At 55.9% G+C, this 24,733-nt stretch overlaps 1 protein-coding gene and 1 long non-coding RNA gene across 9 annotated transcripts in view; one reads left to right on the top strand and one right to left on the bottom strand.

Moving 5' to 3' along the window:
• The window catches only part of ITGA7 (integrin subunit alpha 7), a 26,115-nt gene extending 1,382 nt beyond the window's left edge, over positions 1-24,733 (bottom strand). Inside the window, exons 1-25 of one of the 8 annotated variants that reach the window (XM_070454836.1) lie at positions 20,933-21,364; positions 16,317-16,444; positions 16,138-16,217; positions 14,846-15,101; positions 14,239-14,370; positions 13,972-14,091; positions 12,961-13,168; positions 12,670-12,863; positions 12,216-12,304; positions 12,002-12,129; positions 11,774-11,869; positions 11,572-11,633; positions 11,276-11,445; positions 10,721-10,870; positions 9,968-10,083; positions 8,687-8,879; positions 7,758-7,838; positions 7,586-7,665; positions 7,372-7,446; positions 7,097-7,199; positions 4,699-4,875; positions 4,373-4,504; positions 1,863-1,976; positions 1,552-1,650; positions 1,298-1,423 (exon numbers count right to left, since the gene is read on the bottom strand). In XM_070454836.1, the coding sequence (XP_070310937.1) occupies positions 1,298-1,423; positions 1,552-1,650; positions 1,863-1,976; positions 4,373-4,504; positions 4,699-4,875; positions 7,097-7,199; positions 7,372-7,446; positions 7,586-7,665; positions 7,758-7,838; positions 8,687-8,879; positions 9,968-10,083; positions 10,721-10,870; positions 11,276-11,445; positions 11,572-11,633; positions 11,774-11,869; positions 12,002-12,129; positions 12,216-12,304; positions 12,670-12,863; positions 12,961-13,168; positions 13,972-14,091; positions 14,239-14,370; positions 14,846-15,101; positions 16,138-16,217; positions 16,317-16,444; positions 20,933-21,138 (3,315 nt within the window). In that variant the 5' untranslated portion in view covers positions 21,139-21,364. The other 7 variants (XM_070454833.1, XM_020908491.2, XM_020908493.2 and 4 more) reach the window with 7 other exon arrangements.
• Positions 21,010-23,104, top strand: LOC139030888 (uncharacterized). The gene is made up of 3 exons (XR_011483336.1): positions 21,010-21,087; positions 21,767-21,900; positions 22,874-23,104. It is a non-coding gene; the product is annotated as an uncharacterized lncRNA (long non-coding RNA).

Here is a 24,733-nt window from a genome sequence, read left to right as displayed (position 1 = left end):
ACCCAGCCTTTGCACATGCCTCGGGCTGGGTTATGCTCACCCTTATAACCTCACCCTGACAGTCACCTCCCACCCCAGTTCCTGGAACTCACACTACCCTCATGCAATCTCCTTTCTTCTCTTTGCGTATTCCTGAATGCTGGGAGCTCAACTTACACTCACATACATACTCCCCAACACATACAAACCTGGACACACACATGCTCACACCCAACAATTACCCCACAGTCCCTGGACCCCCAGCTTCCACAGCTGAGGGCTGCACGGCCAGCCGGGCCCGGTGATAGTTGGTGGGAAAAGATGAGCTCTGACTGCTCCGATGGAAGAAGCCACACTGGGATGTAGGGAGGAGGGGACAGAGGAGGTGGAGGATGGGGAGGCCGAGGAAGGACGAGGGCCCCTATCTCTGCTCTGTCCCACTTCCATGGGAGTGGGCAGCAAAGACCTTGGACCCAGTTTCTCAAAGGCCTCAATCTCCCTTAAGAATGGCAAGGTTCCCAACAGTCTGGATGCCCAGAGGCCTGATGATACACATTTGCCAGAGTCTGTGCCTGGCCTGTGATTGGTCCTAGGGAGGGGGGCAGCTCTGCAGAGGGCCCCCCGGGCACGTGTGGTTCCACATGGCTCAGATGTGGTATGTGGTTCGGGGCATGGCCGCTGATGATGGACGTGATTCTCGGTACTGACACATACATGTGTGTGCTCTTATGTGGAGCCCTGGACGCACACATGATTCTGGCTACACTCTGTGTGTGAGAATGGTTCCGCGTAGACCCTGGTATGTGGCGGCTCGGAGTTCAGTCCTGGAGACAGTTCCCTGGGGGCAGTTCTCCACCCTGGTTGGCTTTCTTGGGCATGGCTTTCTTCCCAGCCTTAGCCACCATGCTCTAGTTAAATCAGACCACACTTCCCTGCCTCCATGACTTTCCCCTCCCGTGGTGCTTCTGAAAGGCCCAGACCCACATGCCATTCCCCACATCCAGATCCTACTACTCCACCTTCTAAGGCCCTTCCCGGGCCACCTGCTCTCAGGCTTTCCCTCCCCTGAATTCCCCCTGATTTTCTTGACCTAGTTCACTCCGGATGACAAGGCTCCCCTCCCCGGCTAGACGACGAAAGCCCTGAGAACAAGACCTACATCTGACTTATCCCCAAAACACCCAGGGCCTGATAGAGATGTTGGCACACACGGGTAAGTGCTCAACACAGATTTCTGAATAAATGGGCCGGTGAGTGTGAGAACCGCAGCCTGACGGGGGGCCCCGCCACCACCGGCACCAGCCTCCCCACGCCTCACCTTCCACATGAGCAGCACCAGCAGCGCCAACACCAGCAGCCCGGCCAGTACAGCCAAGAGGATGACCCACCAGGGGACAGCTTCGGCCAGCACGGCCGCGGGGTCCAGGTACACCATCACCGGGATCTGGGCGTGAGGGGCAAAGGGCGCAAAGGCTGGAGCAACTGCAGAGATGAGCTACCCTGGCCACACCTCCCCGGGAGCCGGAGCCACCCTGGCCACACCTCCCCGGGAGCCGGAGCCCGGCAGCTCACCACCGTGGAAGCGTCTCTGAGCAGCAAGTTCCTGATGGAGGACTTCACGGTGATGTTGGCTCGGACAATCACTTCCAGAGACTTCACAGCGGAGTACTCCTAAGGGAGCAGGCGGGGAGCACCTCCTCCTAGTGCCCCATGCCTCCCCCTCCCGCCAGCTCCTGAAGCTGTAAATGGAATGGCGCCCAACACAGAGGGTGTTTCTGTCTGTCTCGGGTTGAGAGCACGCTGCCTCTGGACCGGGAGGAAGGAGAAGGAAAAGTGGGTCCCAGATGAGCTCCTGGGGAAGAGAAGCGCAGCTGTCCTCTCACCTCCAGGAAGGTGCTGTTCCAGAGGCGGCCCCAGACATGCAGCACAGCCGCACGGTCAAAGCTGTAGAGAGGGCAGCTGAACACCACGCAGTTGGCCGTGCCCCGGGCGCAGTCCTGGGGACAGGACAGGCAGGGCTCTGAGCTGCTTGGCCCCGCCCCGCCAGGCCGCCCAGGGCCCAGCAACCCTCACGAATGTGGTCACACAGACACCTCTGCTCAGAGCCTCCCCTCCATTCCTCTAGGAGCCCCCTTCTCCCCAGCTCTTCAGAATCTTTCCTGTTTGCCTTTCCTGACTTTAAACTCTCCTCCTCCAAGAAGTCTTCCCAAACTAGCCCTGTGGTCTAGAATAGCGGCCTACCCCAAATCTGGGCTATTTGGCTTTGAAATGCATGGGGAGCAGGGAGGAGATCTCTTGACAACAGCGGGCAGGCAGAGTAGCTTCCCCAGTAGATGCACATGTTACCTAACGATGACCTCATTTATTGAGCACCTACTATCTGCAAGGTACTTACCTCATTTAAACTCACAACTGTCCTGCAAGGTGCAGATTATTATCATCCCCACTTTACAAACTAGGAAATTAAAGTTTAAAGAATCCAGTGGCCAGTCTCAGGCCACACAGCTAGCAAGGCTGGTGGAGCAGACACTTGAACCCAGGTCCAGAACGGGCGAAGCCGCACTCCTCAGCAAGGCCCAAGCTCACTGAAGGAAGACGTGGCTGCCCCCGGAGCTGCTCAGGGGACAGGGCCTGAGCCGCTGCTCCTTCCAGGTCTGACCTAGATCCATTTGGTACAACCTCACCTAGCGGACCATCCGCCCAAAAACTAATGTTCTATTCATCACACGTCCCGTCCAGAAGAATGGCTGCGAGAGTATCTGAGTTCTCTGCACCATCCCTTATCTTGCCACTGTGGAGTAATTCAAGCATCCTTTGTCAATTTGTCTAAAAGTCACGTTAAGTAAAAGAGTCCATTTCAAAATGTTTTTTTAAGATTTTTTTTTCCTGATGTGGACCACTTTTGAAGTCTTCACTGAATTTGTTACAATACTGTTTCTGCTTTATATTTTGGGTTTTTGGCCAAGAGGCATGTGGGATCTTAGCCCCTCGACCAGTGATTGAACCCGCACCTTCTGCATTGAAAGGCAAAGAATGCCTGGACTGCCAGGGAAGTCCCCCATTTCAAAGTACTTATCAAGAAGGGTGGCCCTGGGACTTCCCTGGTGGCCCAGTGGTTAAGACTCCATGCTTCCAAGGCAGGGGACATGGGTTCGATCCCTGGTTGGGAAACTAACATCTCACACGCCACAGGGCACAACCAGAAAAAAGATCAAAGGTGGCCTTTCAGGAGAAATCCGTCAGCTGGAGAAAGCAGGACTATCCACGTAACAGGAAATGGCAGTTACACGAGCTCATGCTGCCCCTGGGGCCTTCCTCGGTGGCTCAGACAATAGAATCCACTTGCAATGCAGGAGACTTGAGTTCGATCGCTGGGTCTGGAAGTTCCCTTGGAGAAGGGAATGGCAACCCACTCCAGTATTCTTGCCCAAAAAATCCCATGGACAGAGGAGTCTGGCGGGCTATCATCCATGTGGTCGCAAGCAGTCAGACATGACTGAACGACTAAGCACACACATTCTATCCTTGTGAAGCTTCTGGCCACGCTTTCAAGGGGGCCAGGAAAGCTAGGGGCCCCCAGGAAGGATGGACTGTGGCAGGGGAACTTTCTCCCAGACACACCACCAGAGTTGCCCAACTGCTGCCCTCCCCCTGCAAAGGTCTCTCTGCCTGTTTCTGCCTCTATTGCACATCCTTCCATGTGTAGGAGTCACCTTTGTTCTCGCCTCTTTTGCACATCCTTCTGTATGTAGGAGTCACCTTTCTGCCAAGCCAAGCACCACCCCGGTCCATTCGCCACGCCCCCCAACCCTCACGGCCAGCGCCATCCTAGGCGGACAGCACAGAGCCCGCTAACCCGCTCAGAGAGTCCATTCGGCAACGTAAGCACGTGAAACAAGCGGCACAGGGGAGGCCAAACTGCTTGAAAAGGAGAAACCTATGAATCACAGAAATATCCTATCAAGTTAGTTATTAGAACTTCTAAAAACCTTTTTGACATGGTATGTTTCACATGGTGAAAACCATGTCAAATTATGCAAACTGACTTTTTGTCCTAAAAGAACTCAAAAGAACTTCAAAGAGACCTCAGAGGTGGCTAAAACCACCCCAGCCCCTCTAAAATGTGACCTTCCATAGGAAGGCACAGGGAACTAGCGGCAGCTAAGTGCCCTGGTCTGGAGTGAACACCTGGTGGGCGCTGGGGAAGCTGGGGCGGTGGCAGCTGCCCCCCAGGCGTGACGCGTCCGGGCAGCTTGCCCCAGGGGCCTGGCCATCACCCCTCGTCACAGGCTGCCGGCACCCTGAAGCTCCGCGCGCTCCCCTTGCCCCTACATCTGCCATGCTACCTCCCACGCCCACTGTCCTGGCCGGACCGCGTGGGCCCTGCCCTCACCAGAGTGAAGTTCTTCTTCTTCTCGGCAGAGGACACCGGCCACCAAGACGTGCTGGGCTCCGGCTGCTCTCGAGGCTGCTGCGACTCCGGCGGCCCCAGCTCCCGCCTCCTCCTGTCCCGGCTGTCCACATCCTGAGGCGGGGGGTGGGGGGGTGCCCAGTGAGGGTCCTTCCAAACGCAGCAAGAAGAGATGGCACCTCTTCCCCAGCAGCTTCCTCCACAGGCCCCCAGCCCCACGGCAGCCTTCGCAAAGTCTGAACCCCACGCCCCCCACCTCCACACCCCCACCCTGCTCCAGCGGCCCTAACCCCTCGCCTGAGCCTCACCAGTTGGAGGACGTTGGGCCTGGGGGAGCAGAGCCCCCTCTGCCCGGGCCCCTGCCCACCCTCCAGCTCCACCCGCATGGGGTACAGCAGCCACTTCCCGTTGGCAATCTCGTGGGGCCACATGACGTTGAGGAAGGCCGAGCCCAGGGTGTTGAGCGACTGGCCTTGGTTGGAAACCTGTGGGCACAAGAGTGTGAAGTAGCAGTGTTAGTCGCTCAGTCGTGTCCGACTCTCTGAGACCCCACGGACTGCAGCCTGCCAGGCTCCTCTGTCCAAGGGATTCTCCAGGCAAGGATACTAGAGTGGGTTGCCATTTCCTTCTCCAGAGGATCTTCTTGACCCAGGGATCGAACTGGGGTCTCCTGCATTGCAGGCAGATTCTTTACCATCTGAGCTACAGGGAAGTCCCTTGATGCTGTAGAAAATGCAATACATTTTATATCATTTTGTAATGACATGGCCTTACAATTTTCACGCACCTCTAAGAATATCTAAGACTAAAATCCCACTATAAGCCAGTTGGATTACCAAGTGAGGAAAAACATTCTTTGTTTACTGCCCCACTGACTTCACTTCTGTGTGACTGTGAAGACTGAGAGTGACACAGACATGACTGTTTAACCTTTCCCTGAAGGTTTCAGGTTGGTAACCTGGAGGGCAAGGGCACCCAGAGCATTGTGTAACTTTACTTGATCTCTGATTCCTAAACTGCAACCCACTAGCAGTTTATTATTTAGCGGAATCAATTTAATGGGTTGCAATCAGCATTTGAAAAAAAATTAATAGAATAAAATAAAATAACACCTGGTTTTACCACATGCAGCGAGGAAGGAGTGTTCTATAAAATTTTTATTTATGTTAGATATAAACGTGTTTGGGCTTCCCTGGTAGCTCAGCTGGTAAAGAATCCACCTGCAATGAAGGAGACCTGGGTTCCATCTCTGGGTTGGGAAGATCCCCTGGAGGAGGGCACGGCAAACCCACTCCTATATTCTTGCCTGGAGAATCCCCAAGGACAGAGGAGCCTGGAGGGCTATAATCCATGGGGTCACAAAGAGTTGGACATGACTGAGGAACTAAACATATATACATGTTTACTAGAAAATGATATAAAGTGTAGAATACCCTAAAAATGCTTGAAAATAGCTGCCTTATAAAACAATATAGAAAAAATTATGAATAAATCAATAAGGACACTCTCATATAATGTGATTCTTTAATAACATAAGTTCACAGATCAGTAGAGACTTGAAATGCTCTTGAAGTACTTAAACATGAAGTCTCCTAGAAAACCCTGATCACAGTTTTCATGTGAAAGTGAAAGTTGCTCAGTCATATCCAACTCTTTGAGACTCCATGGACTACACAGCCCATGGAATTCTCTAGGCCAGAATACTGGAGTGAGTAGCCTTTCCCTTCTCCAGGGGATCTTCCCAATCCAGGGATCAAACCCAGGTCTCCCTCATTGCAGGAGGATTCTTTTTTTTTTTTTTTTTTTAGGAGGATTCTTTACCAGCTGAGCCACTAAGGAAACACAGTTTTTATATACTTTCCCCTAAATATTTCCATACCCACAAACCCAAAATGTTTTAGATGGTTTAGTGGATTCATAGACATGGCAAATTCAATCTAGAATTGTTTAGAATTCCTGCTTTAAATATTTTAAGCACCTAAAATTTCCTTAGAAAGTAGTAGAATCTCCCTGTCCTTACGCAGAAGTAAAACTCAAGATCTAAAGATTCTGAATGTACTTATGTAAGTAAATGCAAATTTTTATTCTAATCTAATATTTTACTAAATTCTAGACAGGTATATGGAACAGTTCAAGGGACAGAATGACATAATCCTAATACATAGAACTTTGAATTCTAATGGACAGGCAAGCAGAGAATGGTGGAGGGTCCACTGGGAGCTGGTAATTTTGACATCAAGAGAATCAAAGGGTGGGTTCTAAACCCATGAGATGGAGGGACAAGGCTGCAGGGAAGGCTCAGGAAGCATAACTTCCACAAAGACTCAGGATCATAGATCATGCACCACTCCCCGCCCACCCCAAATCTGGGAAAACCTGGAGATGTCCCTGGGAGGTGTGGGGAGGCCGGGGGTTAACAGGGCCGGGTCCTTGGAAGAGGCACTAGCCCTCCCCCCACGGCGCCATCCCCCGGAAGATGGCCCTCTGCTCTCACAGTGAGACGAGACGCTTGGTCAGGAGTGAGCAGGAAATGGTCACCTCAGGCTGCGACACAAAGGCCTGCCGGCAGCCACGGCCCAAGAGCTAGGGGAGGCCTCGGGCTTGCTGGACCAGCAGGCGCCAGACGAGAGGAGAGCCACAGCCCCCGGAACACGTCTCAGCATCTCTTCGGTGCCAAGAAGGGAGCGACCTCACCAAGACACTCACCGTGACCTCGTACTTGACCTTGCTGCCCACGTCCCGCTCGGACCGCATCGCGCTCTCGCCCCGCACCAGGCCGGAGAAGAAGAGCTGCTGGGGAACGGCCGCCCTAGCGAGGAGGGGTCAAAACAGGGACCGCGGAGCGCTGGGGCCTGACGGAGGGTCAGGAAGGTCCGGCCAGCGAGGCAGAGCCCAGGCCCGGGTCTGGGAGTGGCAGTGCCCACCCCTCCAGCGGAGGTGCCCACCCCTCCAGCGGAGGTGCCCACCCGGGCGGGGCTTACCCCGTGATGGACAGCGGCAGCTCGATGAAGACACGGGCACGGGCCAAGACTGGATGCAGCTCCTGCTCGCTGATGCTGGCGAGTGGCGGGGGCAGGTGTGGGCAGCGAGCCCAGGCACCACCCCAAGGGGTCACGGGCAGACAGCACAGCCCCTTCAAGGTGGACTTCTAGCCAATGCCCCCCACTATCACCCACACTAGGCCCCCAGCCTTACGTGGCCAACAGCAGCTCCACCTCCAGCTCTGTGGTTTCAATGGTGATCCCCGAGGTGCTGAGGATGAGGTAGAAGGCGACCTGGACCGAGAGTGGCACGCGATGAGAATCTGGGAGGGGCAGGGGCTTGCGGGGGGCAGGGCTTAGACAGGGATAAGGGCGGCTGTGGCGACCTGCGCGCCTCTCTTCATGGGGTTCCCCAGCTCACACTCCACGTGGGAGGCATTCTCATCAGACAGGCACAGCGGCTTCTCCTGGAGTGGAGGAGAAAAGGAGAGGTCAGCTGGGGTTACCAAAGCCCCCAAGACCCCAGTCCCGAGAGTTAACTCTTGGAAGGTTGATAATGAGCTCGGGGCCCTGGAGGAGGAGACAGGGATCCAGGCCTCAAGGAGGCGAACGAGACAAGCTTTCTTCTCTGTGTCACTTTGTCTCAGTCACTGAAGACTTAGACTCTGAGTCGTTACGACAACAATCTTTTTGTTTTGTTTGGTTTAAAGAGAACTTTATTATGACAGTGAGTTTTGACTTGAAAATCATTCCGTGATGTGGAAGCGAAAGTGGCTCAGACGTGTCTGATTCTTTAAGACCCCTTGGACTGTAGCCTTCCAGGCTACTATGCCCATGAGATTCTCCAGGCAAGAATAATGGAGTGGGCTGCCATTTCCTTCTCTGACAACAATCTTTAAGTCTAACTTTCTTTAAGCCCAGAGCTAATGATACACAACAACACAGTGCATCTTGCTCCAGGGTCTGTTCTTCCTTAAGCTCTGTTCTAACATCATATAACAACAATCTACCTCCTCCAAGGACTTTTTTCTCTTTTTTAACAAGAACCTTCTGACTAATCTTATTACTTTAAGATGTATGTTGTGGGAAAAAGCCTTGATTAGACAAGGGAGGGGGCTAGTCTGTCCCATCCCCCTTCTGACGTCTGTGTCAGTAGCTTTCTCTGTCCTTTCTCGCTGTAATAAGACTTCTGCCACACAAAAGCTCTGAGTGACCAAGGCTGATCCCTGGTCCCAAAGCTAAATCTTCTTCAGAGATCACGAATCTGACATCGTTCGCTGTAAGCTATCACTGCCACCCTGCCCTCGGTGCTCACCACAGGGTCCAGGCCCCGGACTCCCGAGTAGTGCAGAGCGGCAGGGAGGGTGACCAGGAGCTGGGCTTCATGAGCGTCATCCCCATCAGCCTGGGGCTGGGCTGGGTCCGAGGGTAGATTGGTGACCTTCAGCTCCAGGCCGATGACTGGCTGCCCACTCAGAGCAAACAAGGCTGTCATCCCGTCCGCATCCCTGCAGGACCAGATCCCAGTTGCTCTAAGACCTGAACACCTGCCCAGCCTCTCCGTCCCACCCCCTCCCCCAATGCATGGGATTTGCCTCCGCCCTCGGAACCTCTCCCTCCACCTGGGCCTCCCTAATCTCCACACACACCAGTCCCAGCCTCAGACTGAAGAGTCAAGACTGAAGTCAGGGACTTCCCTCGTGGTCCAGCAGCTAAGACTCCAAGCTCCAAATGCAGGGGGTCTGAGTTTAATCCCTGGTCAGAGAACCAGATCCCACTCGCTGCAACTGAGATCCAGCACAGCCAAATAAATAAAAATTTAGGGGGCTTCCCTGGTGGCTCAGTGGTAAAGAATCCACTCACCAATGCCGGAGACATGGGTTCGATCCCTGATCTGGGAAGATCCCACATGCTGTAAAGCCCCTAAGCAGGTGGGCCACAACTATTGAGCCTGTGCTCTAGAGCCCGGAAGCCTCAACTACGGAAGCCTGCATGCCCTAGAGCCCATGATCTACAACAAGAGAAGCCTCCACGATGAGAAGCCTGCGCACCGCATCTAGAGAGCAGCCCCCGGCACACCCCAACTAGAAATAGTCTGTGTGCAGCAATGACAACCCAGCGCAGTCAAAAATAGATAATACGATTTAAAGAAAAAAAGCACTGAGTGGTTAGCACTTCAGTATATAAAATAAAATTTAAATACATTTAAAAAAAAGGAAGACTGGGAGTCAGGGAACCACCCTCCTGGTCCCTGGTCCACGGCTTACTGACCTTGGGCAGGCAACTAAACCTCTCTAGGCTTCCAAGTGGAGCTGATGGTAATTCCTGCCTCGCGGGGTTGTGAAGACTGAACAGTGAGGTGTATGTGAACTATGTAATTTCAAAAATATGATGAAGGATTGTTCTTCCCTGCCAGGTGAGCTGCTATGGGCCCGTCACCACCCTCAACCTGCAAATTCCAAGCTGTCTGCGGGCCCTCCCCGCCTTTCACCCTCCCCTCTGCAGGTTCAGGCCCCTCCAAGCCCTCCCTGGGGACTTCCTTGCATACTTTGAACTTTGGCCTTCCCACCCCACCTGCTCCCTCTCTCCCCCTCACATGGGCAGAGGCTGAAACTCCGTGTCACTGATGCGGGCGCAGAACCGGGCATGGACCAGCTGCAGATTGCTCTGGCAGATCTTGTCTTCACCACAGCCTTGCTTCAGGAAGTGGATCTGGGGGAAGATGTGAAGAGGGGTCCTTCTCAGGGAATGAATGTGTCATCAAGGCATGTGGCGGGGTGGGGGACCAGAGGAATAAACAACCTGGATTCAACTTGCAGATCTGCTGCTTGCTAGCTGTGTGATATTGAGCTGGTCCCTTAACCACTCGGAGCTGTGTCCTCATCAGTAAAATGATGGAAGTGATTACGGGGCCATGGGAGAGGCCAGCAGGCTAGTCCACAGCGAGGCCACATTTCCTCGGCCTTTCTTGTGTGTAACCAAGTCCCAGACTCGGAACATGAAAAGACGGGAAGAGCATCACTTTTGGACTGGCCATAAGAAGCAGGCACGGAGCTCCCCTGTCCTCCTCCAGCAGACCAGGTTAGAGATGACCTAAGGACCTTAGAGGCCACATTTGAACCAGCACCATGGGCGTCTGAAAGACTGCCTGACCCCCCTGACTGGGAACACATGATCATCTAGTCCATTTTACATCTGGGGTCCACCTGTCACAGCATCTTGAGATATGAGGAACAACTAGGGTAACACAGGAAAGAATTCTGCAGGCTATGAATGAGTGTCACTGGCAAGGGACCCTGATATCTATTCCTCCCATCTTTTCCTGGGCTCAACCAGAGCACATGCTCACCTCTGTCCGCTGGGTGCTGGGCTGGTGGGCATTGAGGATGGGGGCCACCGGGGGCAGCCCCTGACCAGGAGCCTGTCGTCGGAGCCGAGGGGTCTGGAGACCATAGGACAGGGTCACAACGATGGCCCGAAGCTTGTCTTTGACATTCTCCTGGGGAGGGAAAAGACAGACGTGGATGCAAGAACCACCTCCCAGGCCCCAGCTCCGCCCAAAGCCCCAGCCAGACCTAGGACAGATCCTGAAGCCTAGAAAGAGGCTCTGGGAGATGAAGGAGAGAGGTGGAGAACTAAGCTAGAGAAGGGAGAAGAGGCAGGACTCAGGGCTTTGAGGACCACGCAAGAAGATGGATTGCCATCACCATCTCCAGGGAGAAGAGAACTTGACAGGAGATGCAAGAAGGCAGCAGATAAGGAAGAGGTCAGCTCAAAAGGGAACCATCCCAAAAGTTGAGACTTTAGACTGAGGTGTGAGTGTGTTAGGGAAGAAGCTGAGAGGAATCCAAAAAAAGATGATGCAACGACAATGACCCTCAGAGCCCAAGGGGTCAGCATCCACCTGGAGCTGCAGCGTGGTGTCTCCACAGACTCTGTCATGCTGGTGTTTCAGCCACACGGTGCCTGAGGACTGGTGCTTGGGGTCATCGGGGCCACGGCTCAGGAAGGTCACACGGGGCACCTGGCCCCGGAGCCTCCGGTCTGTGTCCCCGTCTAACACGTAATCCAGGGCTGTGGCAGGTGGGAGAGGAGGAACCAGTGACCTGGGGTGGGGGCGGCTCCAATGGGCCCTTCTCTGCACCCCGGAGTGACCCACCCTGAGACCCAACGCGGTGGGCGTGGAGGGGCCTCACTCACCCACAGTAGGGCTATAGCTGCTGGGCGACGCGATATAGCTGAAACAGACCCTCAGGTCCATGCTGCGGGGGCAAAGGTAAGGTTGGCAGGCCAAGGCCCCTCCCGCACCCTGCCCACTCCTGCCCCAGCCCCAGACTGGGCAGACAGGGGCGAACTAGACCCTGGAGCCTCCCCTCCGGCCTCCCCTCGAATCCTGCCTCACCAGACCAAGCGGCCACTCGCACAGTTGGGCTGCTCTAGGTCGATGGCTCGGGGAAGAATGGAGACCTCGTGGGAGACATGGAGGACGGGCCTGGCCCTGGAGAACGGGGAGTGCAGGGCGCAGGAGACGTGAGAACGTCAGGCTGGGAGAGGGGGAAGGCCGAGGACCTGGCCCTGCAGAGGGGCTCCGGCCGCGGGAGGGCGAGGGCGGCGGGGAGGGAGGGCCCACCTGAACAGCACAGCAGCGTCGTCCAGGGAGCCCACAAGCAGGTCTGGGCAGCGGTTCCCGTCCACGTCCAGGCCGCCCGACAGGGAGTAGCCGAAGCTCTTCATGCCCACGGCCTCGCCCTCCAGCACCTGCGGGACCAGACGGTCGGCCCCCCAGCCATCATCCCCACCCTCTGGGCCGGGCCCCATTCCCTCACCCCAACCCCTCCGCTCACCTGGGAAGGCTTGGGGACAACCCCCAGACTGCTCCCATGGTAGACAAAGACCTTCCCGTCCCCATCGAAGGGAGCCCCCACAGCAAGGTCTGCAGGCGTGGGAAAGCAATCAGACCTGAGGAGGGGGTGGGGAGGCGCGAGGTCCAGGCCCCGCCGTCCCGCAGGCACTCAGCGCCAGCCCTGCTCCTATTTCACTGAGAGGCTACTGAGCCCCAGACAGCTTGCATGGGCCATCATTAATCTCTCCACCACTCTCGGCAGGTGTCACCAGCTCAGAAGGGGTGTTTGCCCAGGGCCACAAAGCTGGCAAACAGTAAAGCTCGGACACGAGCCCGGGTTACTCCTCTCCCTGAGTCCTCAGAGGACCTTGCCCTTGACCTCAGAGGCCTCTCCCCGCCTACCTCCCTGGCCCCTCTCTCCGGGCCCCCCCAGCCTTCCCCATTCCCAGTCACACCTGGGAAGCCGTCTTGATTGAGGTCCCCCAGGACTGCCAGGCTGATCCCGAACATGGAGTCAGGGGAGCCGCAGAGCCGGAGAGGGGCGACCCCGGCCCAGTGACCCCCCTCGTTCATGTACACATACACAGCACCCCCCAGTTCTTCCTGGCGCTCGAAGAAGTAGGGGGCACCCACGACCAGGTCTGTCCAGCTATGGAGACAGGGAGGCAGGAGGTGGGTGAAGAGGAGAGGCCAGAGGCCCCTCGCAGCCCCAGCCTGCCCAGCTGCGCCCGCCTCCTCCCTCTCACCCATCATTGTTGAGATCAGCCACAGCCAGCGAGTAGCCAAAGCCGGAGGTCAGGCGCTCCCCGGACAGCGTCACTTCCGGCACCAGGCGGCTGGCGCTGTCTTTGCGTAGAATGACCACGGCACCCTTGTGGTTGGCACGGGGGGCCCCTGCCACGAAGCTCAGCTCCTCAGCTCGCAGCAGGCCCTTCCCAGAGTCGATGGAGAAACCTGGATGGGGGCGACTCACCGCTGAGTTCTCCCCCACCAGACTCCCAGCCAGAGTGGGTCTAAGTTCCCCCACGCTGCCCCACCCCGCAGGTTAGAGCCTGAAGGTGGAGATGCCCCCTGAGGCAGCACCGTCACAGCTGGACCGCTCCTCTGCCCCTCCAGACACCCGGGGGTCCTCCCATCTGGAGCCTGCAGCTGGGCATGAGAAGTGGGATCGGGTAGCCTTGGGGACTGGAGAGGAAGGAGGAAGGCGATGCCTGGGAGGCCCAGGCGGCTGGGCAGCAGCAGGAGCTGGGCCCGGGTGCCCCCCATAGGGTTCCCCGAAGCTGCTCTCCCCTCGGCATGCCCAGGAGCCCCCATCCCTCCCATGCACACCACTCCTGGCAGGGAGAGGAAGTGTCCACATGGACTGGAGATGAGGGGGAAATGGGGAAGAGCTGGCGTCACCAAACATCGCCCAGGCAGAACAATGTGGATGAGACAAGAAGAGGGACTTACCAGCACAGCTCGGCCTCTCTCCACACATGCCCGCCACCCACCCCTCCGGGTTCCAGCCTCCTTCCTTCCCACTACAGCCTCAGCCCACCTGGATCTTCCTCCAGGGAGACCCCTGTTTACAGCCCTCTAGGCTATTACCCCTGGGGCCTCTTCACCTCGGGCCTGGCCCCCTCGCTCAGCTCTTCTCTGCAGTTTGGGCCCGACGGGTATTTCTCTGGGGAGGTGTTGGAGGGCAGGGCAGGAGAGGCAGAGAGGCCAGGCCAAGCCCCCAGGGCCCAGGGGGACGCGGAGGGGCGCTTACAGACCTAAGTAACTATTCAGGGCCAAGTCGCCGGCCGGTCCCAGGAGCCGGTCAGCAGGGTCCAGAGTTTTATACACCAGCTGGTCAGGGTCTGAGCTATCAACGTTGGTCACAAAGAGCAACCCTGCGGGGGCGGGCGGGCAAACACGAGGGCGGGGACATCCAGAGCACAGGCCACAGAGTGCGGAGACAGAGACAGAAGGATGGGCGCGGGGGGTGAGAGAGAGGAGCAGAGGGTTAGAGCGGCTCCGGGCCGGGGCGGGCTCCCTACCAAGGTAGCTGTTGGCAGGGACCGGGATGAGGCGGGGGTCCTGCTCCTTCTCCCCCCCCGCCTCGTAGGGCCCGTCGTCCAGGTGCGCCAGGTCCGCCGAGCCCTGCACACAGAGCTCCACCCTGGCCGTGCCTGCAAGGACAGACCGGTCAGTGCCCGGGTGGGGTCTGGAGACCACCCAGGGAAGCCCCTCCTCTCCTCTCCAGCCCCATCCCCACCCCCTTCCCAGTCCAAGCTGCCTGGGGTCTCTCTCTACCCCGGGATGTGGCATCACACTCACCACGTGTCAGCCCGGCCAGCGGCAGCGTGCAGAGATGGGAATGGGAGTGATGAGGTGTGGGCTGGTGTGCTGGAGCATGCGGGCCCCGGCTGGGCAGGTGGGGGCTCATGCCAGCATGTTGCAGAACGCTCGGCCATGCGGAGGACAGGAGATGGATGGCCCCAGTTCGTGTGCGTGCCGGCGAGACGCGGTGGGAGGCGTGGCGGGGCCCCGGGGCTCCGAGCCGGTGAACACGCAGGCATGCTTGGCCTCATGCTGCCCCCAACCCCCTCTCTGAGGTGCTGGGACATGTTGGTTCCCTTCTCCCCTCTCCAGGCAGTGACTCACCCTTCCAGTTATAGGTTCCTGGGGCCCCAAAGAGGAGATAGTGGCTGTCGGGGGAGAAGGCAGCCGCCGTGCCCTGCTGGCAGAAGCCGAACTGTTCGTGGCCCTGGGGACGTCCCTCACAGAACTTCCACTCCCCACCATCCAGCTCGTCTCGGATGGCCAGGTCCTGGCTTAGCACAAAGCAGCGGCCAATCACGTCCCTCGTCTCCAGGATCTGGTCTACGCGCTGCCGCGACTCGTATCGGTGCGCACAGGTCTGCGGGAGGGCGGCAGAAGGGGTCACTCCACCATGAGGGCCAGAGTCGCGCTGCCCGTGTGCAGCAATCTGGCAGATGCAGCATCGAGTGCATATGCACAGGCATGTGTGCACGCGCGCACACACGCCTATGCCAGCATCACCTGGGCGCCACCTCCCAGCCCAGCATTAGCCGGGTATATAGAATACATAAGCCCCATCCCTGTCTTCTCTGCACTCACTTCTTCGCCCTGGCAGCAAGAAGTCTTTGCTGCACATTCTCCCCTGGCACCCACAGCATGACCCGGCCACAGAACTCATGCCTCCTTGATCCCGCCAGATGGGACTGTCCATAGCATGCCCAGCTCGGTCTTGTTCCTGAGAGCCACCACCTCGTCTGCAAACAATTCCCTCCCTCTCCACTCTCCACGTATTGCTTATTCTGGAAATCCAGACCCAAATCACCCCCAACTGCAGTAGTCTTCTCACTCCGCTCCTCATTTGAGCTGGTATAGACTGGGGACCACGCCACTCACCTAGCCTTAACCATAGTCTGCCCCAAAAGGACTTGTATTATCGTGTCTGTGCGTGTCAGTGATGAGAACCTCTGTAACTATGCAGGAGGCTCTCTGAGGCATGGACCATACTTTTCCCTGTGTTTACATGTCCTCTCTCAGTTCAATGCCTGATACTTCAAAGGTTCTCAGTAGGTTTAACACATGGATGGGTGGATGAACTGTTAGATATTTTTAAGTTTATAAGGATGGAACCATGCCTCACACCTGTTTACATCTCTCAGAAGTCCTCGGAAGCAGACAATCATATCATACTGCCAACCTGAGTTCTGTAAGCACATCTGTGTGTATGCACACACCATACATACACACAAACACGCACTCAACACCCTTGCAAAGCGTCACAAGAAGTGGTACCCGTCACCATGATATTACTGTTACAGAGTCAAACTGTTTTTCCCTCTTTTTAAAAACAAAATTTCCTGCTCTTTTTCTATAAAAATGGTAAATATCAAAAGTCAAAAAAAAGATATGGTACTCACAACAATCTTGCCCCCAGGCCCCTGACTCCGAACGCTGACTCCCAGCCACTGGTTCTCCTTGCTCTCCTTCTGCACATCAGCTGGTGGCAGGACACGAGGAATTAGGGGAGGAAAGAGGAGGCCGAGCCCTCCCCTCCCCTGCTCACGTGTCCCCCCACCCAGCTGCACAGAGCCCTCACCTCCGCGGTCGATGTCCACTCTGTAGCAGTCAGCCTCTTCCAGGCTCAGGGGGCAAGCGAAGAGACCTCCAGTGCGATTTGCCTGCTGCCCTGGCAGGGCCAAAGCCTGGGGTGCGCCCACCAGCAGCCTGCATGATGGAGGAGGGACAGGAACTAGTGGCCAGCGCCCTCTCCTCCCGGAGCCGCCCAGGCCCGGCTCCGCTGTGCCAGGCAGAGTGTTGAAGGACTAAGGCAAAGGACCAAAAGTCAGCTTTCCTGCGTCCTGGCACGGGCAAATTCATACACTTGGCCACGCAATCATCACATTACATATGCACATACTCTCTGGGTGAGGGGCCGCATAATACCAGATACACACACACACATTGGCCACCTGAGCAGCCTGGCCCACAGTGCCGCTTTGCAAGAACCGCCTGTTCCCAGCACCTGCTCCTGACCAAGCCTTCCTACCCGCCAACCCCACTCCCTGGCTCCACCTCCGAGCTCTGCCCTCTTCCCCAACCTCAGTTCAGTTGAAATCTTCCCAGAAATGCCAAGAATACTCGGAGCAAAAGTAACAGCACCACAAGGTAGCCCAGAGACCAGATTCCAGGGCCAAGCCAGAGACTAGACGTGGGTCCCACTCCCTCACTCCCTACAGGGGATCCATCAAAAACCCACCACCTAGCAACCCTGCCAGCCCAAGGTTCTGTCAGTCACTTGAACCGGCACAGAGGTGGAGGTCAGTTTCTCATTTTGTCTCCAATCCCAGCCCTGTGCGCCCCCTACATCCTGAATCCCCTTTCATCCTTCCTGCGGCTCCCCATGCCCACGATTTTGCCCCCTCCTCCCCACCCCGGCCGCCCAGCCTTCTCTCCTACCTCCCCCTCAGACTCTTTCCCAGCTACACAGTTCTTGGCAGGACAATTTTCCATGATCACAGCCAAGGCTTCGTCCCCAGGGAGGACTCTGCTGGGAATGGAGGCTGCCTGGGTCCCCCGGGAGGCAGACCCTCAGGCCAGGAGTGAAGGAGAGGCAAGGTTTTGGGCACCCAGCTGGCTACAAGGATCCTCTGCACAGAAGGAGACTCAAAAGTGTCAGCAAGACGAGCCTCGAGGCCTCCCTCCCCCACTCGTTTCCTCCACCTCCCCGGCTTGGGCACGGGGTGGCGTGGCAGATGGGCATCCGTGGGGCACTGTGCCAGTTCTGATGGGCACAGGGCCACTCTCCCTTCCCACGACTCCGCCTCGTCTCCGAGCAGCTGTCATCCCTCGTCACAGCCAATGTCACGAGAGGGGGGGTGGGCAGTAGAAGGGGAGACAGCATACACCTGGCATTTGCTAACAACTACTTATTGAGACTGTCATCTGAAGAGGAGGGCACGGCAACCCACTCCAGTATTCTTGCCTGGACAATCCCATGGACAGAGGAGCGTGACGGGCTACAGCCCACGGGGTCGCAAGAGTCGGACACGAACGAAATGACTTAGCACAGCACACACATCATCTGCCAAGCCCTGTGTCAGGCACTGGTGAGACAAGGAAGTGATATTTACTCACCACCTAGTATGAATCAGGTCCTAGGCTAGATGCCAGGGATGTGAGGAACTCAGCTCTATGACCCTACTAGGTGCCAGGCACCGGGCTAGGCATGTTACATGCATTATCTCACTAAATCTTCACGACACAGTCGTGTCTTCCTTCACAGTCCGATGGAAGGATTCTTCGCTTGTCTTTCAGATGAGAAGACTCACTCAGAGACATTGATAGCACGATGGAATTCAAGCCCACATGTGCTTAATTCCAATATCCATGCCTTTCCCACCCAATGACTATGACTGACCACCTCAGAAAAGGAAGAGGGAGATGAGGAGAGGAGGGTACCCCAAGCAGAAAAAGAAACTAGGTGGCCTGGCTAACCTCCAGACAAGTCCATGGTGCCCCCACCTGTAAACACAGAGATGGGGAGCCCTTGGAGGACCCCGGCTGCTTCATTCATCTTTGCATTTGCCCCATAGGAGGCATCATGATGTCTTTGCTGGACACATGTCATGCAGACTCACAGAGGCACACAGAGTCTGAGCTGGTCGGCGCAGAACTAAGTACCAAGAGAGGCTAACAGTCCATGTTCAAAGCTCACATCTCCCCTGGAGGTCACAAGTAGGGAGCTGAAAGAAGAGGAGGGGTCCATACGGAAAAAAGAAGCTGAGTGCATAGCTATGCCCAGCCCCTCTCTTGATGGAGAACAGACCAGGCCATCCTGCCTGGAACAAGATTTCCCACACACAGCCTCTCCATTCCCTCCACCTCCGCCCCAGCCACACACTCTTTCTTGGCTTCATCCCACGATCCCCAGCCATCCCAGACCTCTGGACAAACAGTAGCCACAGAGGCAGCCCTGTGGAGAGAAAGGCAGCGAGGAGCAAGGGGCTGTTTGGGGGGCTGGCTAAGTTGAGGCGAAGGAGTAGCCCACTACCTCTGCACCTCTTAATTTCCCATTCACTCCAGCCTCTGACTGAGTCCAGTCCTTTCTGACTCTCTCAATCTGGGTGGCCCTCTGGGGAGGGTGCTTGGCCTGGAAGGTTGGCTCAGCCCTGGGGGTGCTCCGGCCAAGCCTTTGTATCCAGCCTCGCTGTAAGGCACAAAGCCATGCTCCAGCCAGCCCTGTGGGTCACCATATAAGAAAAAAGGTACCGACACTTTCATACCACCCACACTGGGCCTTGGCGCTATGCTCAGAAGTTTACATATGTTAACAAACCTTTCAATATCCACAATTACTCTATCTGGTGGCTTCCCAGATGGCGTTAGTGATAAAGAATCTGTCTGCCAACGCAGGAGATGCAAAAGACATGGGTTCGATGCCTGGGTCAGGAAGATCCCCTGGAGGAGGAAATGGCAACCCACTCCAGTATCCTTGCCCGGAAAATCTCATGGACAGAGAATCTGGTGAGCTACAGTCCATGGGGCCGCAAAGAGTCGGACGTGACGGAGCGACTCAGCACACACACACGCATTTGGTAGGACCGCTGATGTTACAGTGGATGGAAACAAATGAGGCTGAAACCACAGAAGGCTGAACTTCAAAGTCTCATCCCTGGGCCAGACTGAAAGACATCCAAGCTGGTGAGGTTTTTCAATCAGAGAGTGGTGGGGACAATAATCTGCAACCCCAAAGCCAGGGACTTAGCCAGGGTATCCCACCCCTCACGCGCCACCAGACAGCAGAGCACCCCTGCCTGGAGCAGGAGCAGGGTGTGGGGCGAGCAGCCCCTCTGGGGGCTCCCCCAGCTTGGCTCTGGGAGAGTCAGGGGCCACCTTCAGAGACAAGGGGGAAAGGACAAGAGACCAAGCCATTAAAAATAACCTAGAATTTGCCTGGAAATAGCTCAGAGACTTCAGCATGTCCTAAAAAGGCCTCCAGCTCTGGAACTCTGGCAGATGGGGGAGGGGGGAGGAAGGGAGACAGAAATGATGGAGTAAGAGGTTAGTAGATTGAAGACAAGATGAAGTCAGTAGCTTTCCATTGCTCCCAAAGTGTGCGGGATCTCTGACCCTGCTCCCTGACGACAGAGATAATGGAGAAAGAAGATCAGAGCTAGCCCCTAGTCCCTGAGCCAGGGAAGAGAAATGAGCTCTCGTCCCTTCCCCCTGCCCCTAGGCCAATAGCAGAGGGGAGGAGATGGTCCCAGTGGACGGCACTGATCCCAGTAATGGACACTGACTGTGGCTCAGGCAGTAGCCGAGGAGAGAAAAGTCCCCTGGCAGGAAGCGGTGGGCCGCTTTCTCTTTCCTGCGTGTCTTTTTAAAATCACACACAGAGATGGGGCCAATAGTACAGGAACCGTGATAGTCGCAGTCCCCACACACGAGTCTATCTTTCTCCCACGGGTCCTGAACTGATTAGAAAATAACCAGGATTGTCCTCTGCCCCTCACCCCTCCCTGTCCGCCCCTACTGCTGAGATTCTTGGAGCTGGAAATTTCCCGAGGAGGAGGAAGGGGAACGGCCTGGCCAGCATCCCCTCGAGATCTCTCACTGCTGCGGCTGCTGCTACAACTCTGGGGGTCTGAGTCCTGCCACCCTGCATCTGCAAACTACCTAGTGCAGAGTGCCACATCCTCCCAGGTGCCTTCCTGGCCTCCCTGTAGTCTTGAGCCCCGGAAGCTCAGGTCTCTCCTGGCTTCCCAGAGTCCTGCTGCTGGCGTCCCCTCCCATGGCAATGCCCGGGCAGGAAGTTATTTCTGGAGCCTACCTTCCGTCCCTCCCGTGGTACCCTCAGTCTCTCTGCCCTCTCCTTCACCAGTCCTAAGCAGAGGCGAACTGCTCCCTCCCTAAGGGGGCTCAGCCTCCTAAAGGAGAGGAGCCACAGGCCCTGCGACTGGAACAAGGATGCAAGTTGCGGGTGAAAAGCGACAGGGGATAGCTCCCAGCCAAGACTCTTGCTCTCCAACTCATCCCCAAAGCGAGATCGCCTGGGTCTCAGATCCAAGGCAGACAAGGCTTCAGGCTGGGGCGTGGGGTACCTGGGGGCAGCCTGAGTCTCGATACGGCTGGAAGATTGAGAGAAGGGGCGGAGGAGCGGGGCGGGCATCTGTGGCTCGGGCGCTGGGGTTCTGGGCGGGGGCGGTGACTCACCAGCTCTGGGGCCGGGGCTGCAACTGCCGGTGCAGGGCCACCGAGAAGCCAAAGAGGCTCCCCGGCTCGCCCTCCTTGCGCAGGGCGCCCATCACGTCCAGATTGAAGGCGGCAGCCCTGGGGAAGAGCAGTCCGGCGAGCAGGGAGCCAAAAAGGTAACAAATCCCGGGGGTCCCCCAAGGATCGCGGCCCGGAGTTCCCGCCATGGGGCAAGCCCCTGCTCGCGCTCCCGGCGAGGGCAGGGAAATACGCTGGCGCCCCGAATCTCAGATCTCCCGAGGAGGGTCTCTGGTCTCCGCGTCTCGCTGGCCCTTCAGGGGGTCCTCCCAGTCCTCCACCTCGCTGCCCTCTACCCCTCTCCCGCCGCCCCAGCACCGGCCAGGACGACGGCAGCGGCCGCAGCCCCTAGTCTCCCCGGCTCCCGCCTCCGCTCCCGCGGGCGCCGCCCCGGCCCCGCCCTCGCCCCGCCCCCCGGCCCGCGGCAGGTGGAGGCCGCCGGGAGTCGCGGAGGGATGCCCAGGAGGGCGGCTCCGGGTAGGAACAGGCCTTGCTCCCCGCGTACCCCCAGCTCCACCTCAGCGCCGGCGCCGCCCCCGCCAGGGCTCTCCCCTTCCCCCCTAACTCCTGCCCTAGCCAGCGAGTGATAGAGGCGGCGCCTGGGAATGGGGTAGGAGAATTACGGATAGAAAGGGGGCGAAAAGAGAAGGGGCCAGGGGGATGAGCCAGAGAGTAGAAGTGGATGAGGCTAAAAGAGTCTGGAAAGAGAGAGACACAGAGAGAAAGAGATGCGGATGAGTCCGGTGTGGTCCCTTAATGCTCCCTTCTTTCCCCAAGGACACAGAACACCTCTCCTGCTGCCTGAATCAAACCAATATTCCCACCACATCCCATCCCATCCCATCCCTCCGAGCCCAGCAGTGGCAAAGGCTCTGCTAGACACATACATCGTCAGCGTTCGGGGAAATAAGGTAAAGATGGGCAAGAAGAAAGGAAAACTCAGCAGGCCTGGGGGAGGGGAGCCAAGGAGGCCGGTAAAAAGCGAACAGAGCGGCAGAAAGAAGGGTAAGAGTTTGATCAACAAGGAAGGCATGGAGAAAACGGGGGGGGGGGACGAAAGAAGAGGACAGTGAGCTGGGGGGAAGGATCCGCTGTCAGAGAAGGCCCAGATGAGCGAGATTGGACCCAAGAGGCAAAGGGATGGGAACGATGTCTCCACCCTCCAGATCCTTCCCAGAACTGTACATTTCCTACCCTCCGAAGAGGAAGGGGCTGGAGGGGCAGCGTCCTGGACTGGCCCTCCCAGGATCGAGGTGGGGCTTCCCAGGGATGTCCACAAGGACTCACAAGCCTTGCCTCTGTCTCTCCCTTCCCCCCAGGCTGAGACAAAGGCAAAGGGGGAGGACATTTTCCAGCTCTGCTATTTATAACTCCAATCCAGAAATGGGGCCAAGAAGAGAGATAGGAAATAATTTGGCACAACTGGAACGTCACTGACTCCCACCTCCCCTCCCTAGGTCTCTCTCACGGGGTGCTGGTCTTGGGTACATCCATATGTCCATCTTTCTCCCCTCCCTCTCTCACGCTCTGGTTTTGTCTCATCCGAAACTCTATCTTTACCCTTCTTGTCTCTGTCCATTGGAACCCTACTAGATTGTTTCTCAGTGTCTCTAATGTTCCCTCTGCCCCCTCAAACACTGTCATGTTCTCAAGATTCTCTCTTCTCCCTCTTTGTCTTAAAAGCTCCAACACATGTTCTCCCTAATTCCTCTTCCCAAGTGTCCGTTTTCTCTCTTACTTCTTTTTCCAGGATTATACTTTAAAAAAATTAATGTTTACTAGTCTGCTGCCCAGTGGGAGTCCTTGCCCTGGGTGAGTTACCAAACATCTGAAAGTTTGTGCCTCCATTTCGGCAACACTTCCCTTGTGTCTATCCCCCCCCAGGGAAGCAGCACGCCTCTAAACAGGCGCTCTCCAGGTGACACAGCAGACTGGCCCTGAAATCCTACTTCTATCATCCCCCAGACATGCCCTCTGCATCCCTTTTCTATCTCAGAGCCCTGTCGTTGGAGAAGAGCTGATGTGAGAATGCAAAGGAGTAAAATCAGGATGGAACCCAGACTCCTGACTCTCAGCCCAAATATCATCCAGCTGGGGTCAAAATGCCTTTAGAGGGGCGGGGGTGGGGGGAAGGAGAGGGTGGGATAGAGAGAGAGTAGCAGGGAAACTTACATTACCATATGCAAAATAGATAGCCAGTGGGAGTTTGTTGTATGACTGAGGGAACTCAAACCAGGGCTCTGTAACAACCTAGAAGGTGGGAGGGAGGACCAGAGGAAGCAGACAGAGGTATACCTACGGCTGATTCAGGCTGCTGTTTGCCAGAAACCAACACAATTCTGTAAAGCATTTATCCTTCAATTAAAAATAAATTGATTTAAAAAATAATAAATTGATTAAAAATAAACAGAAGGTTTTTTAAATGCCTTTAGAGCCCCAAATGCCTCCCTGTGTCCACCTGCAGCCCCTGCCTCCCTCCATCTCTAGTCCGCTGATTCCTGCTAAATCCAAGGTTGGGATCAGATGCCAAGAATCTGCTTCTGACCTCCTCTGCCCAAATATTTGAGAAGTCACCTCACCCGCCACAGGAGGAAGGAGAAGGAAAGAAAAGAGAGAGAGAGGCCACCCAAAATTAGCCTGGCTATAAATAGTGGGGCAAGGGAGGGCGGGGAACATGCAAGAGTCCCAGACCAGCCTAGTAAATTTAGACGTGTAGATTTTCCCTACAGGAGAAATGAGGCCAGATTTGGAGTGGAGAGCAGCATTGCAGATTGAGGAGGGAATGAAGAAGCTGGAGGAATCCAGAGAACAGAAGAAGCTTAATATTCAAATAAATAATCTGCCAGAGAACCTTTGTATTTTAATTCGGAGTTCAGGAATTCATTAAATTAAAACTAATGCTGATGTTGTATGATTCCACTCACATGACATTCTCAAAACGAAAAACTGTGGAGATGAAGAACAGACTGGTGGTTGCCAGGGGACAGGGATGGGGACGTGGAGGTGTGAGTATGAAAGGGTAGCCCAGGAAGTTCCTTCATGGCGACGGAGAGCTCTGTAACTTGACTTTGGTGGTGGCTGTTGAATCCATCTGTGGGATAAAATTACGTAGAATTATAAATGAATGCATGTTAAAAAAAAAAAACTGGGGAAAATTGAATAGGCTTATAGCCTAGTTAACTGTATAATATCTATGTCAGAGTCTTGGTTTGGATATTGTGCTACAGTTATATAAGGTGTCACCTCATGGAAGCTGGGTGAAGGATACACAGGATTTCACATTCTATTTTTTGCAGTTTCCTCTGAGTCTGCAACTATTTCAAAATAATTTCAAAGCATTTTTAAAAATTTATAAATGTCCAGACCCAGCAAAGACTCTTGCCCTTTTCTGCCAGCCCCTTCCCCCTCTAAGAGCCCTCTTCCCCTCCATCTGGGCTCCCTATTTTTCAGCTCCCCCGGACCACACACTGCCCAGCTGCCCTCTCTAGATGAGCAGCAGACACTTCCAGAACACACACTGCAGGGTTAACATCTCCCTCCACCTCATCTGGCAACAAAGCCTTGGACCATATGTCCCGGGGTCAGCCTCTTCCTCCACAGCATAGACAACAGGAGGACTTTCTCACCCCACCCACCTCTGCAGCACTGGAATCCTTCTGCTGGCCTCTGAATTCTGCCTGTAGCCAAAGTTCGAACTATGGGAGTGGCTGGGAGAGAAAGGCTATGCATGTGATTGAGGGCAGT

The sequence above is a fragment of the Odocoileus virginianus genome, chromosome 24 (assembly GCF_023699985.2).
Source record: "Odocoileus virginianus isolate 20LAN1187 ecotype Illinois chromosome 24, Ovbor_1.2, whole genome shotgun sequence".
NCBI lineage: Eukaryota > Metazoa > Chordata > Mammalia > Artiodactyla > Cervidae > Odocoileus > Odocoileus virginianus.
Note: the sequence above shows the minus strand (reverse complement) of the source record. Positions and strands in the feature narration are given on the sequence as shown.